Source organism: Macaca mulatta, chromosome 4 (assembly GCF_049350105.2).
Source record: "Macaca mulatta isolate MMU2019108-1 chromosome 4, T2T-MMU8v2.0, whole genome shotgun sequence".
Lineage (NCBI taxonomy): Eukaryota > Metazoa > Chordata > Mammalia > Primates > Cercopithecidae > Macaca > Macaca mulatta.
In genome coordinates, this window is record NC_133409.1 from 41,685,170 (window position 1) to 41,697,230 (window position 12,061).

The 12,061-nt window shown below is 41.7% G+C and overlaps 1 protein-coding gene across 6 annotated transcripts in view; it reads right to left on the reverse strand.

Moving 5' to 3' along the window:
* Positions 1–12,061, reverse strand: part of MAP3K5 (mitogen-activated protein kinase kinase kinase 5) — a 242,259-nt gene that overhangs the window by 21,627 nt on the left and 208,571 nt on the right. For all 6 annotated transcript variants that reach the window (XM_077999454.1, XM_077999452.1, XM_077999455.1 and 3 more), the window contains 2 exons: positions 5,541–5,726; positions 2,370–2,475 (listed from right to left, as the gene is read on the reverse strand). In XM_077999454.1, the coding sequence (XP_077855580.1) occupies positions 2,370–2,475; positions 5,541–5,726 (292 nt within the window). The remainder of the gene's footprint in view (positions 1–2,369; positions 2,476–5,540; positions 5,727–12,061) is intronic.

The window sequence follows — 12,061 nt, forward strand, 5'->3', positions numbered from 1 at the left end:
CTAGAATTTTTTTCTAAGTTTCTACACTATACAAAATTTCCATTCAAATTTTTTTTTTTTTTTTTTTTTTTTTGAGACAGAGTCTTACTCTGTAACCCAGGCTGGAATGCAGTGGTGCGATCTCGGCTCACCGCAAGCTCTGCCTCCTGGGTTCACGCCATTCTCCTGCCTCAGCCTCCTGAGTAGCTGGGACTACAGGCGCCCGCCACCACGCCCGGCTAATTTTTTTGTATTTTTAGTAGAGACGGGGTTTCACCGTGTTAGCCAGGATGGTCTCGATCTCCTGACCTCGTGATCCGCCCGTCTCAGCCTCCCAAAGTGCTGGGATTACAGGCGTGAGCCACCGCACCCGGCCCCTAATTTGTTATAATCAGGTGAAACTCATTTACTTACTGTTTCAACCAAATATGAATCAGGGATCCACTGTTTTCCAGACACTGTGCTGGACAGTATGCTAGGCTCAGAATAAAATAAACCAGAAACAGTTACCCTCTGGTGAGGGTAACAGCTATTAAACTAGAAACAAAAGTAGTTTCAGATTATGGCATCACATATTGGTGAAAACCACTTCCAAGGAGAGAGAATAACAGAGGAAGCCTACTTTAGATTTGGTGATAGGTCCAGACTCTCGGTGGCCTGAAGGATGCAAAGGTGCAAGCCACAGGACAGGAGAGACATGGGGTGGAGGTGTGTTCCAGGTCGAAGTAACATGTTCGGGGATAGCAGAACTTCTGTTTCTTTCTTACATAAGAAGTAACTTAATGTTGACCAATGTTTAACATAAAGATTGACACGGATGCTCTCCCTCTCATGTCAAACACTCAAGTGTTCTGTGAGAAGAAAGGGAATTCCACAACTCAGAAGGGTTGGCCTGAACTTAAAAGTTTGTAGTACCATTTGTAAATAATTTTAATTTAAAAATATTTCAGGGCCAGGTGCAGCAGCTCACGCCGATAATCACAGCACTTTGAGAAGCTGAGGTGGGAGGACAGCTTGAGCCCAGGGATTTGAGACTAGCCTGGGCAACAGAGTGAGACTTTGTCTCTACTTATAAAAAAAAAAAGAAAAGAAAAGAAAACTAAAATGAAAATATTTCATATTGATCTTATCCTTTTAAATTTATATTTCAGAATGCTTTAATTTGTACTAGGTACATAGGTACAAATTAGTACAACAGAACATGTTTCTAATTTGTTTATATAAATATATATATAAATCTGTATCTATCCATCTATCAATTGGTCAACTGCTCTTTCTTTCTACCTACCTACATATTCATCCATGCATCCATGCATCCACCCACCACTCCAACACACACACAGGGTGGAAGAGCTTTGCCTACAATTTCTTTATTAATGGGCAGACTATCAAAACCTGTTGGAAGTTTTGCCTTAGAGTATGAATACACTCCTCACTTATGCCAAAAAGCCTTGTTTCATCAACACTACCCCTGTTGTATTTCACTGCCAACATAGCTGGGGCTGTGTCTAGACCAGTGATTTCCAAATTTGGCTGTGCATCAACATGACCTGGGAGCTGCATTAAAATCAGGTTCTTATAGATGGGACACGGAAGATTTTTAGGGCTGTGAAAATATTATTTATTATACTATAATGGTGGATACGTGTTATTATATATGTAGAATTTCTAGAGAATGTACAACACCAAGACTGAACCCTAATGTGAACATGGATTCTTGGTGATAATAACATGTCAATGTAGATTCATTGATTGTAACCAATATACCACTCTGTGGGGGACCTTGATAATGGAGGAGGCTATGCATGTGTGAGGCTAAGGGGTATGTGCAAAATCTCCGTACCTTCCACTCAATTTTGCTGTGAACCTTAAACTGCTCTAAAAGACTAGTCTTAAAAAAAAATCAGATTCCTGGGCTTTATTCCTGGCAGATTCTTATTTGGCCTCAGATGGGGCTTTGAAAGCTGTAATTTTAAAGACAATTAAATTGCTCAATGCAATGAGCTATGCAGTGCCTCCTTAAATTGCTCAATACACTGGAAGATTTGGGAACCACTGGGTAAAATATGTAGGAATGTGTTTTGTGGTCCAGATATCTATATTTTGAAATGCATATTTATCTGAGTCACCTGTATATTTTTCTCTTTCTCTTCACATCCAAAAACATTCCTTAAAGACAGGGGAAGCAAGCCTTCCTCACGCTTAGTAAACATTTTGCTTTGTGTACCATTATCCAGACTACAGGTACTATTTGGTGATGTTGAAAATATTTCTTTAAAAAAGGGTATTATGGTTTTTAAAGTACTAAAGTGATATGAGAAATAACAGATGAACACTAATCTAAAATATCCAAGCACTAAATATGTGCAGAGTAATTAAATATCTCTGACCTGGAACCAGGATGGTAATGGCTGTCTGCACCGCCTTCCGGATGATACTGTCTAAGGCAAACATCCAGTGCGGCTTGATGTTATGATTCCGAAGAACTTTATTGACCTGGAGAGAGAGTGACATTTAGCCTACTTTAATTTTTAATTGCAAATAGCCTAGCTGATCCAAGCAGTTGGATGAAGTTCCATTTACAAAAAAAAAACTAAAAAGTTTCTTCACCTTGAATTCTTTGTAATTCTTTATGTCATTGGAAAATAAAGTAAAAATTGCTACTTCAAATCAAAGTTCAGTGAGCCCCATGTAAGCAAATAAGTTATTTAAGTGAAAGGCAGTCTGGTTCAAATGAGAATGTTGCTTCTTTGGGACTCAGAATCTGCAGTTTTTAGCTTTTATGATGTCTACAGAATGGATGGAGGGAGGGGGTGAAGGAGGAAGACAGGGTGTAAGAGACTTTAAATAAAAATAAAGGCTGTTCTTACTGTTCATTATTTTCAGTTATTTTTTATTATTATTATTTTTTCGTTTGCTTTGGAGACAGGGTCTTCCTCTGTCACCCAGGGTGGAGTGCAGTGGCGGGATCATGGCTCACTGCAACCTGTGCCTCTGGGGCTCAAGCAATCCTCCTGCCTCAGCCTCCCAAAGTGCTGGCATTGCAGACAGGAGCCACCGTGCCTGGCCATCTTAGGCATTTTTAAGTATACGGTTCAGTGGCATTAAGTACATTCACAATATTGTACTACCATCACTGCCATCCATCCACAGAATTCTTTATCTTGCAAAACTAAAACTCTAAACGCATTAAACAGTACATTCCCATTTCTCCCTCCCCACGGTCCCTGCAAACAAGCATTTTACTTTCTGTCTCTTATAAATTTCACTACTATAGGTACCTTCATATAAGTGGAATTACAGTATTTGGCCTTTTGTGAATGGTTTATTTCACTTGGCTTCATCTCTAAGCTTCATTCATGTTGTAGCATGTGTCAGAATTTCTTGCCTTTTTAAGCTTGAATAATATTCCATTGTATGTATTTATCATGTGTATTACCTTTCTAAAAACAAGGTTTTAGCGTAAGACTAAGACAAGCTCACTTAAAGTTTGGGTTAACTCTACTACCTGTTGGCTCACACAGACCTCTAAAAAAATAGGCTATTTCCCCAACAGGGCTCTGGTTAGATACCTCTAAGTGCCTATAGTATGATTATGGAAGTATAATTTTATTTAAATTCCAAAAATTTAATCACCATCCCTACTGCGGCTGGGGAGATGGTAACCTAGTCACAAACCCATGCCAAGAGCTGGAGCTCCAGTTGCTCATGCCTGTCCTTGGTCCATCTTCATCAAAATCCCCTATTTTGGAAGAGAGTCAGTTTGAGGACTTCCTTGTAGTAGTTGCACAGGAAGTGAACCCTTGCTAGGTTCCCACTTGTTCTAGAAAATCCATCCAGGCTGAGTTTGTCCTGGTATCTTCATTTCTTTAAATAATTTACATGCTGGCTGGACACAGTGGCTCATGCCCTGTAATCCCAGAACTTTGGGAGTCCAAGGCGGGTGGATCACCTGAGGCCAGAGTTCAAGACCAGCCTGGCCAACATGGCAAAACCCAATCTCTACTAAAAAATACAAAACTTAGCTGGGCATGGTGGCAGGCGCCTGTAGTCCCAGCTACTCTGGAGGCTGAGGGACAAGAATTGCTTGAACCCGGGAGGCAGATGCTGCAGTGAGCTGAGATCATGCCACTGCACTCCAGCCTAGGCAATAGAGGGAGACTCCACCTCAAAAGAAAAGAATTTACATTCTTATTAGGTGGAAGAGGGATCTGTTATAACCATGACCTGCTCCTTTTAGCTCTTTATTACATAGCAAATTACATCATAGGGCCCATACTTTGGGTTCATTCTCATCCTGGACAGTGAATGAGTAAGAGCAGGTGTGTGTGTGTCTGTCTGACCAAGGCCCAGGAGTACAACCCAATAGGTCTCAGTCTGAATTCTACAGCAAACTTGCTTTCCAACCTCTAGGCTAGAAGCCAAATGTGTGGGCAAGTGCAAATTAGCGAAATTATTTCACTCTATTTGCAGGCAGTTGGGTTTCCCTAGTTGCAGCATAAGCATGCTTTTAGCATTTAATATTAGTGATAGGCTTTGCCAGTTGCTTTAATTTCTTATGCCCTCAATCAAGTCAGGACTCTTGTCCCTGTCCACAATATAGCATAAAGACCAAGTGGCTTATGCCGTGTCTCAGAGAATGCTAGTGGTTATTGAAGGATTCTGATTTGGCTTTAAATTGGGGATCATTTGATGTTGCATATAAAATTGTCAAGATACTTTCTACATAGAAGCAATGCACTCATTAGGGCTGAATTAATTTTTGGAATTTAAATAAAATTATACTTCCAGATTTATACCACAACCACCATGAAGAACCCTCTTATTTCAGTCTCCCATATCTTGCTAAGGGTCTTCTGGGGGTTGCTTGAGGCTTTTTGGCACTGAGTTCCACAGATAAGTCTCACCCAAGAATAAGACAGAGGGTTCTGAATCCGTTACAGAAGACTAGCTTTAGTTTGTGTTGCATAGCAACTCAATTTTAGAGAGAAGACTTCTCAGCAATCTCTCATTAGATCATGTGCTTTACTTTTTAATCAGTGATGCTCTGTACTCTGCAAGTATATTTCTGGCTAGGACAGAGTAGGTATTTATGAAACAGACATGTTAAAAATGTTCTGTATGAAAACTAGAAAAAATTGGAAAAAAATTACTGGTTTTATTCAGCAGTGACCATTTCAATCTGTACTGTTAAGTTTTTCTCAATGGCCACTAGATGGCATTTCTCATATAGCATTGACTAAAGTGTGTTACGTTGCTAAAGTCGTCAAAATAAACAATGACCCAACATAATTTCATAAGAACGAAGTTCAGCCATGGGAAATATTTTGTTATTTTCCATGGTGATTCGGTTTTATGTGTTTTTAACTTGGGGAATGCAAACACACAAAACAACAAATCAGATACTTAGAAGCACATTGAGAGGCGAATATCTCATTTTTCATCCAAAAAGAATAGAGTTCAATGGAATTTTTAAAGAAAAATAACAGAACTTATGTTTTATCTTATTTTTCTAACCAATATTAGTGTGTGGGAAAACACTGGCAAAATATCATACTTACAGCATCTTGAAAACCAAAGAGCACCACCTGGACTTGGCTAATGCCATGGCTGTCGAAGTCCAGCTCCAGTTTCAGCTTTGACAATGTGGTGGCTATGATTTTTCGGTCAGTGGATCTCACAAATTCTCTGAGGCTTGCAATGAGGGTTGTGATGTGTTCCCATTTTAGTTTGGGTTCTTCAGACCCCTGAGAATAAAAATCAACAATCCTTCAGTCAACATATGCCGGATATACCTGCCATGGGACTCCTATCCCCATACCCCCTGTCTCCGCTTTTTTTTCTTTTGGTAGAGACAAGGTCTCACTATATTTCCCAGGCTGGTCTCGAACTCCTGGGCTCAAGCGAGCCTCCTACCACTACTTCCCAAAGTGCTGGGATTCCAGGTGTGAGCCACCATGCCTATCCAATTCCCACGCCCCTTTCTGAGAAGAACTGGACTTCCAAATGTCTCCAAAGGAAAGACCATATTTTGAACTATATGGCTCCTCTTCAATCCTCCTACCAACACCAAGAAATAATCAGAGAGAAAAGGTACCTGCCCCACACGCTGGTCAGTAGCCATGATACAGTCAGATAACAAAGCTTTGCCCAAAAAGACTGAGGCCATAAGATTCTTTCAGAAATTTTAATTGGGAACTAAAAAGAGATTTGAGCAATAAGCTATAGGATCTCAACCTGAGAGTCTGCCCAGAAAGAGAAATTATAAAACAGGGTAATGAATATGTCCAACTATAAGAAAAGAAGCAGAAGCAATGGAATTGAGAAAGACAATAGGGAGTGTATTAGTTCATTTTCACACTGCAGAAAACACACACCCAAGACTGGGCAATTTACAAAAGAAAGAGGTTTAACTGGACTTACAGTTCCACATGGCTGGGGAAGCCCCACATTCATGGCAGAAGGCAAGGAGGAGCAAGTCACATCTCACGTGGATGGCAGCAGCCAAAAAGAGAGAGCTTGTGCAGGCAAACTCCCATTTTTTAAAACCATCAGATCTTGTGAGACTCATTCACTATCACAAGAACAGTGCAGGAAAGAGCTGCCCCCATAATTCAATCACCTCCCACCGGGTTCCTCCCATGACACATGGGAATTGTGGGAATTACAATTCAAGATGAGATGTGGGTGGGGACACAGCCAAACCATATCAGGGAGGGAGAGGAGAAGTGGACAAAAACAGAAATGCGCACCCAGAGGGTCAACAGCAACCAAGTCAGAGAAAAGATGTGCAAACTCCGGGGACTTGAAGTTCCTTAGTCTCATATTCTGTTTTCAGTGCCTGTGAGACTCGGCTAGGCACTATGGTTGGAATTCCTTAAGAGTCTACTTCCCTTATTGCTATGCGTGTCTACCTATAACATGTCCTTGGTACTTCAGTTGTCCTTACAGTGTGTCAATTCCTTGCAACCAAGAGGGGCTGATCTCAAACTTCATTCTTTTTTTTTCTTTTTTTTTTTTTTTTTGAGAGTCTCGTTCTGTAGCCCAGGCTGGAGTGCAGTGGCCGGATCTCAGCTCACTGCAAGCTCCGCCTCCCGGGTTCACGCCATTCTCCGGCCTCAGCCTCCCGAGTAGCTGGGACTACAGGCGCTGCCACCTCGCCTGGCTATTTTTTGTATTTCTTAGTAGAGACGGGGTTTCACCGTGTTAGCCAGGATGGTCTCGATCTCCTGACCTCGTGATCCGCCCATCTCGGCCTCCCAAAGTGCTGGGATTACAGGCTTGAGCCACCGCGCCCGGCCTCAAACTTCATTCTTGAAACTACTCCTTACCCATCAAAGAGGCAATTGCTTCTAAGAATGGACCGATGGACTATTTTATTACACTAAAATATATTACAATGTTCAAACAAATGCTCTTTCTCAAATTGAATTTTTCTTTTTGTTTTTTTTTTAAGAGACAAGGCCTCTCTTTGTCACCCAGGCTGGAGTGCCGTGGTACAATCATAGCTCACTGCAGCCCCTAATTCCTGGGTTCTAGTTCTCTTCCCACCTCAGCCTCCTGAGTAGCTAGGCACTACAGGCACGTGCCACCACACCCAGATAATTTTTTTTTTTACTTTTTGTAGAGACTGGGTTTGCTAAGTTGCCCAGGCTGGCCTCAAACTCCTGGGCTCAAGTGATCCTCCCACCTTGGCCTCCCAAAGTGCTGGGATTATAGATGTGAGCCACTTTCCCCAACCTCAAATGGAACTTTTCTCCTTTGAGCAAGTCACACTGCTTTTTTTTCTTTTCTTTTCTTTTCTTTTTTTTTTTTTTTTTTTTTGACAAAGTCTTGCTTTGTCGCCTAGGTTGGAGTGCAGTGGGGCCATTTCGGCTCACTACAACCTCTGCCTCCCAACTTCAAGTGATTCTCCTGCCTCAGCTTCCCAAGTAGCTGGGATTACAGGCACCTGTCATGTCCAGCTAACTTTTGTATTTTTAGTAGAGCTGAGGTTTTACCATGTTGGCCAGGCTGGTCTTGAACTCATGACCTCAAGTGATCTGCCTGCCTCAGCCTCCTGAGTGCTGTAATCTCAAAGTGCTGGGACTATAGGCATGAGCCACCATGCTTGGCCCATACTGCTGCTTTAAGGAAGCAGAGTAGGATGTTATTTGTTCCCATTTAACTGTAAGAAACTGTAAGAAACTATTATCTCATTTTTATTTTATATTGTACATTTTCTTACTGTACCATTAAAATGAAAATTCCTCAACTGGGCTGTGAAAATTATAATTTCTAGGAGTCTATTAAAATAAAAAAGAAATGCACCATTGAGTTCTTTCTCTTAATATATTTTCATTTGGAAGCTCGGTCTCATGTTTATGTTTTCATGAGAAAAGATTATATTGAAAAGCTTGAAAGCTGTCATTCAAGGAATATTTTAAAATCACACTGGGAACCATTATAAACTTTGTTGGTTTTTTTCCTTACCACAAACTAAATTGCACCCAAGGAAAAGATTCACAGGCAAAATCATAACACCACGAAAATATATTCAAGAAGAAAAATGTGAGTTATGCAGAAATTGGAAGCTTCTCTTAATAAAAAATCAGTTGCAACATGTTTGCCAAGAGCAGGCTTCAAATAACAAACTTTTTTTTTCGACGTTAACTTTGTTTTTACAACAGAAAAACATGTTGCTTCTGTTTTTTGATGTGTGTGCCACTGTCCTACAAAGGAACATGCTCTACTCTGGGAAATGTTTTCTGTTCAGGCTATTTCATCTACTTATGTCATCGTTTATTTCTGTTCTGACTCCTGTCTCTCCATGTTAACTCATTCATGTGCCTTCAAAAACAAGCATCTTGGCCAGTATCTGGTGAGCCTGACTCAGTGTCAGCATAGGTTTGACGGTACGCATTTCCTGCACTCCTAGTACCAGGGTGTGATGGTTAATACTGAGTGTGTCTACTCGACTGGATCGAAGGATACAGAGTATTGATCCTGGGTATGTCTATGAGGGTGTTGCCAAAGGAGATTAACATTTGAGTTTGTGGGCTGGGAAAGGCAGACCCACCCTTAATCTGGGTGGTCACAATTTCATCAGCTGCCAGTGTGGCTAGAATATAAGCAGGCAGAAAAATGTGAAAGGAGAGAGTGACCTAGCTTCCCAGTCTACATCTTTCTCTCGTGCTAGATGCTTCCTGCCCTCAAATATTGGACTCAAAATTCTTCAGTTTTGGAACCAGACTGGCTCTCCTTGCTCCTCAGCCTGCAGATAGCCTATTGTGGGACCTTGTGATCATGTGAGTTAATACTTAATAAACTCCCCTTTATGTGTGTATATATATATGTATTCCATTAGTTCTGTCCCTCTAGAGAACCCTAATACACAGGGTCTTCTTCAAAGGTGCTCTCCAGTCTTCATCTTTTAAATTTCCTTCCTCAAAAACCAGGAGTGGATTTCAGAAGGACGTTACAGATTACAAGGCTTTTCATGGTTTAAGGTTTGAGGACCTGTCCAATATCTAGATTTGGTTTTGTTATAAAGTGTAGGCTTAAATATAAATACATATCTAGAAATAATACAATGACAAGAATTATTTCTGATTGATTGTAGAAAAAATTAAAGATATTTACATAACTATAACTAGCCTGCTTGATAATAACAATAACAGTTAACAGTTGTGGAATATTTTCTGTTATGATTTAAATCACTCACAATCTCCATTACTCCTGATAGCAACCTTATAAAGTAGACTCCTCCATTATAGATGAGGAAGTTCAGGCTCTGAAAGGTTAAATCAGTTGCCCAAACTGCACAGCCTTTAAGTGATGGAACGAGGCCCCGAACAGAGGGAAATCCAAGCTAAGCTCAAGCTCCTAACCATTATATTCTACTGCCCCAATGACCTGCAGTAGCAGCTGTCAACCTGGGTCAGGACCTGTTCTACCACTGAATCACCATCTGATGTCACAGGTGGTGATTGTGTCTGACTGTGCCAACATCCTTAACAGCACAGTCAGAAGGGCCCCCACCATCATGTGGCCATCACGGATGCAGCGTGTGATTCTGCTCAGCAGTTTTGGGTACTCACTGGTAGCTTCATGCTGGTCCACTAAGGCCTCTGATGGTTGCTTTTAAGGTTTTCTTTCATTTCTTCTTTTACAGAGAACATTCAAATGCACTTTAAAACTAGGAGGTACCAAACAATTGAATATGACTAACCACTCCCACATTTAAATATTTCAGCACAGTCATAGAAGTGATGACCAAGGCAGTCCTATTCCTGATGGCGCTATGGTCCAGCAGGGAGACAAAGAATAGACCCCAACAAGCTGGCATTTCCTGTACTGGAAAAGCACATTCTTTGGGGGTAATTAGAGATTTAGGCAATTCCTGGATTTTATGTGTTTTTGACCTAAAACCAAGCATCTTAAAGGTCCACAGGAGAGGCCTTCACTCCGCAGTGGCTAATGGTGATTTACTTTCCTTCTTCACCTCCAATGCCTACCCCCCACCCCACTTTACATTTTTCCTAGCACTTGTCACCATCAGGCCTACCAGCAAGGCAGAGCAATGTGGTGGTTAAAGCAAAAACTTCGGAGCCAAACTGCCTGGGTCAAAATCCTAACTCCCTCACTTAGGACTGCATGACTTTGGCAAACTACTCAAGTCCCCTGTGCCTGTTTCCTCATGTGTAAAATGAGGATGCTAATAGAATTACTGGTATAGTACTACTGTCATGAAAATTAAATGAGCAAATACACGTGGAATACTAAGAATAGTACCTGGCCTAAAGAAAATGTTAGCTGTTATTACTATATGGTTTATATATATGTATAGTTTTTCTTCTTCCACTAGAATATCACCTTCAAGGGGATGCAGATACTTTTATTCAGTTTGCCAGGGTATCCCCAGCACATACTACAGTGCCTGGCCTTTGACTGATGCTCAGTAAGTATTTGTTGAATGAATGAATAAACTCCAAGTGCTGCCCAGCTGCTCTCTCCATCCAGCTTGGTTCCTCTTCTTGGGTCAACCCAGTCCTGTTCTCAGTCCTTGAATGATCACAGTGAGCCACAGGAAAGGCCAGAGAGAAAGCTGATGGCTCGAGACCGCTCCAGTCTCCACTGCCACGAAGCATGTATGACACTCAGAGGCCCGCTTCCCCTCACTCTAGAGCACTCTAGAGCCCTGACTCAGAGGCCCGCTTCCCCTCACTCTAGAGCACTCTAGAGCCCCGACTCAGAGGCCAGCTTCCCCTCACTCTAGAGCCCCTTCTTCCTGTGCCTCAGAGTAACTGCCTGAGCCAGCTTTCCTTTAGGACCCAAGTCAAGGTTTTTGAGAGCGTGTAGAAGACACTCTTTTCAGTTCTCCTTGTACCGAGGCCCTACTGGCATGTATATGGCCTTTCTGCTCCTTTTGTGAGATCTAAAGAGATGGATGTTAGGGAATTCCAAAGGCGATAAAATGTTCAGCAAAGAAGCACAGTGAGGTTCTCAAGACAGAGACAGGCTGAGATTGTTTAGTAAGAGCCAAGAGAGAGCTTTGCTCCATTTATATCTCAATAAAAGATGAGAACAGGTAAACTGTTGTACTGAGAGACTAAAAACTTGGCTGGACTCCTCCAGCCCCAACCTTTTCTTGCAGGTATTTCCTTAGCACACACGGAGGGAAGAAGCTATGAGCAGTAGTCCACAGTGATCATGAAGGACAGGTGGAGGCCACGGTAAGGGAGGCAGGTCGATGAGTTCCCAGTACCCACTGAACTAAAAGAGGATGAGAAGTGTCATACCAGGGATGACCGTGTCTGTGGGAGGTTGTATCCACAAGAAGCTTGGGGCTGAGGAAAATCCATTTTTCTCCTGGTGAATATTTGGGAAGGGGATTCTTCCTTGTATCTGTACACAGAATTCCAGGGAACACACTTTCCCAGGTATTATGGTTCTGTGTCCTCCAAATTCATATGTTGAAGCCCTAATGCTCAATGGGATGTATTTGGAGACAGGGCCTCAAAGGGGATAATTAGGACTAAGTGAGTCATAAGGGTGGGGCCCTAATCCAATTGAACTGATGTTGCTGGTGTCCGTATCAGAA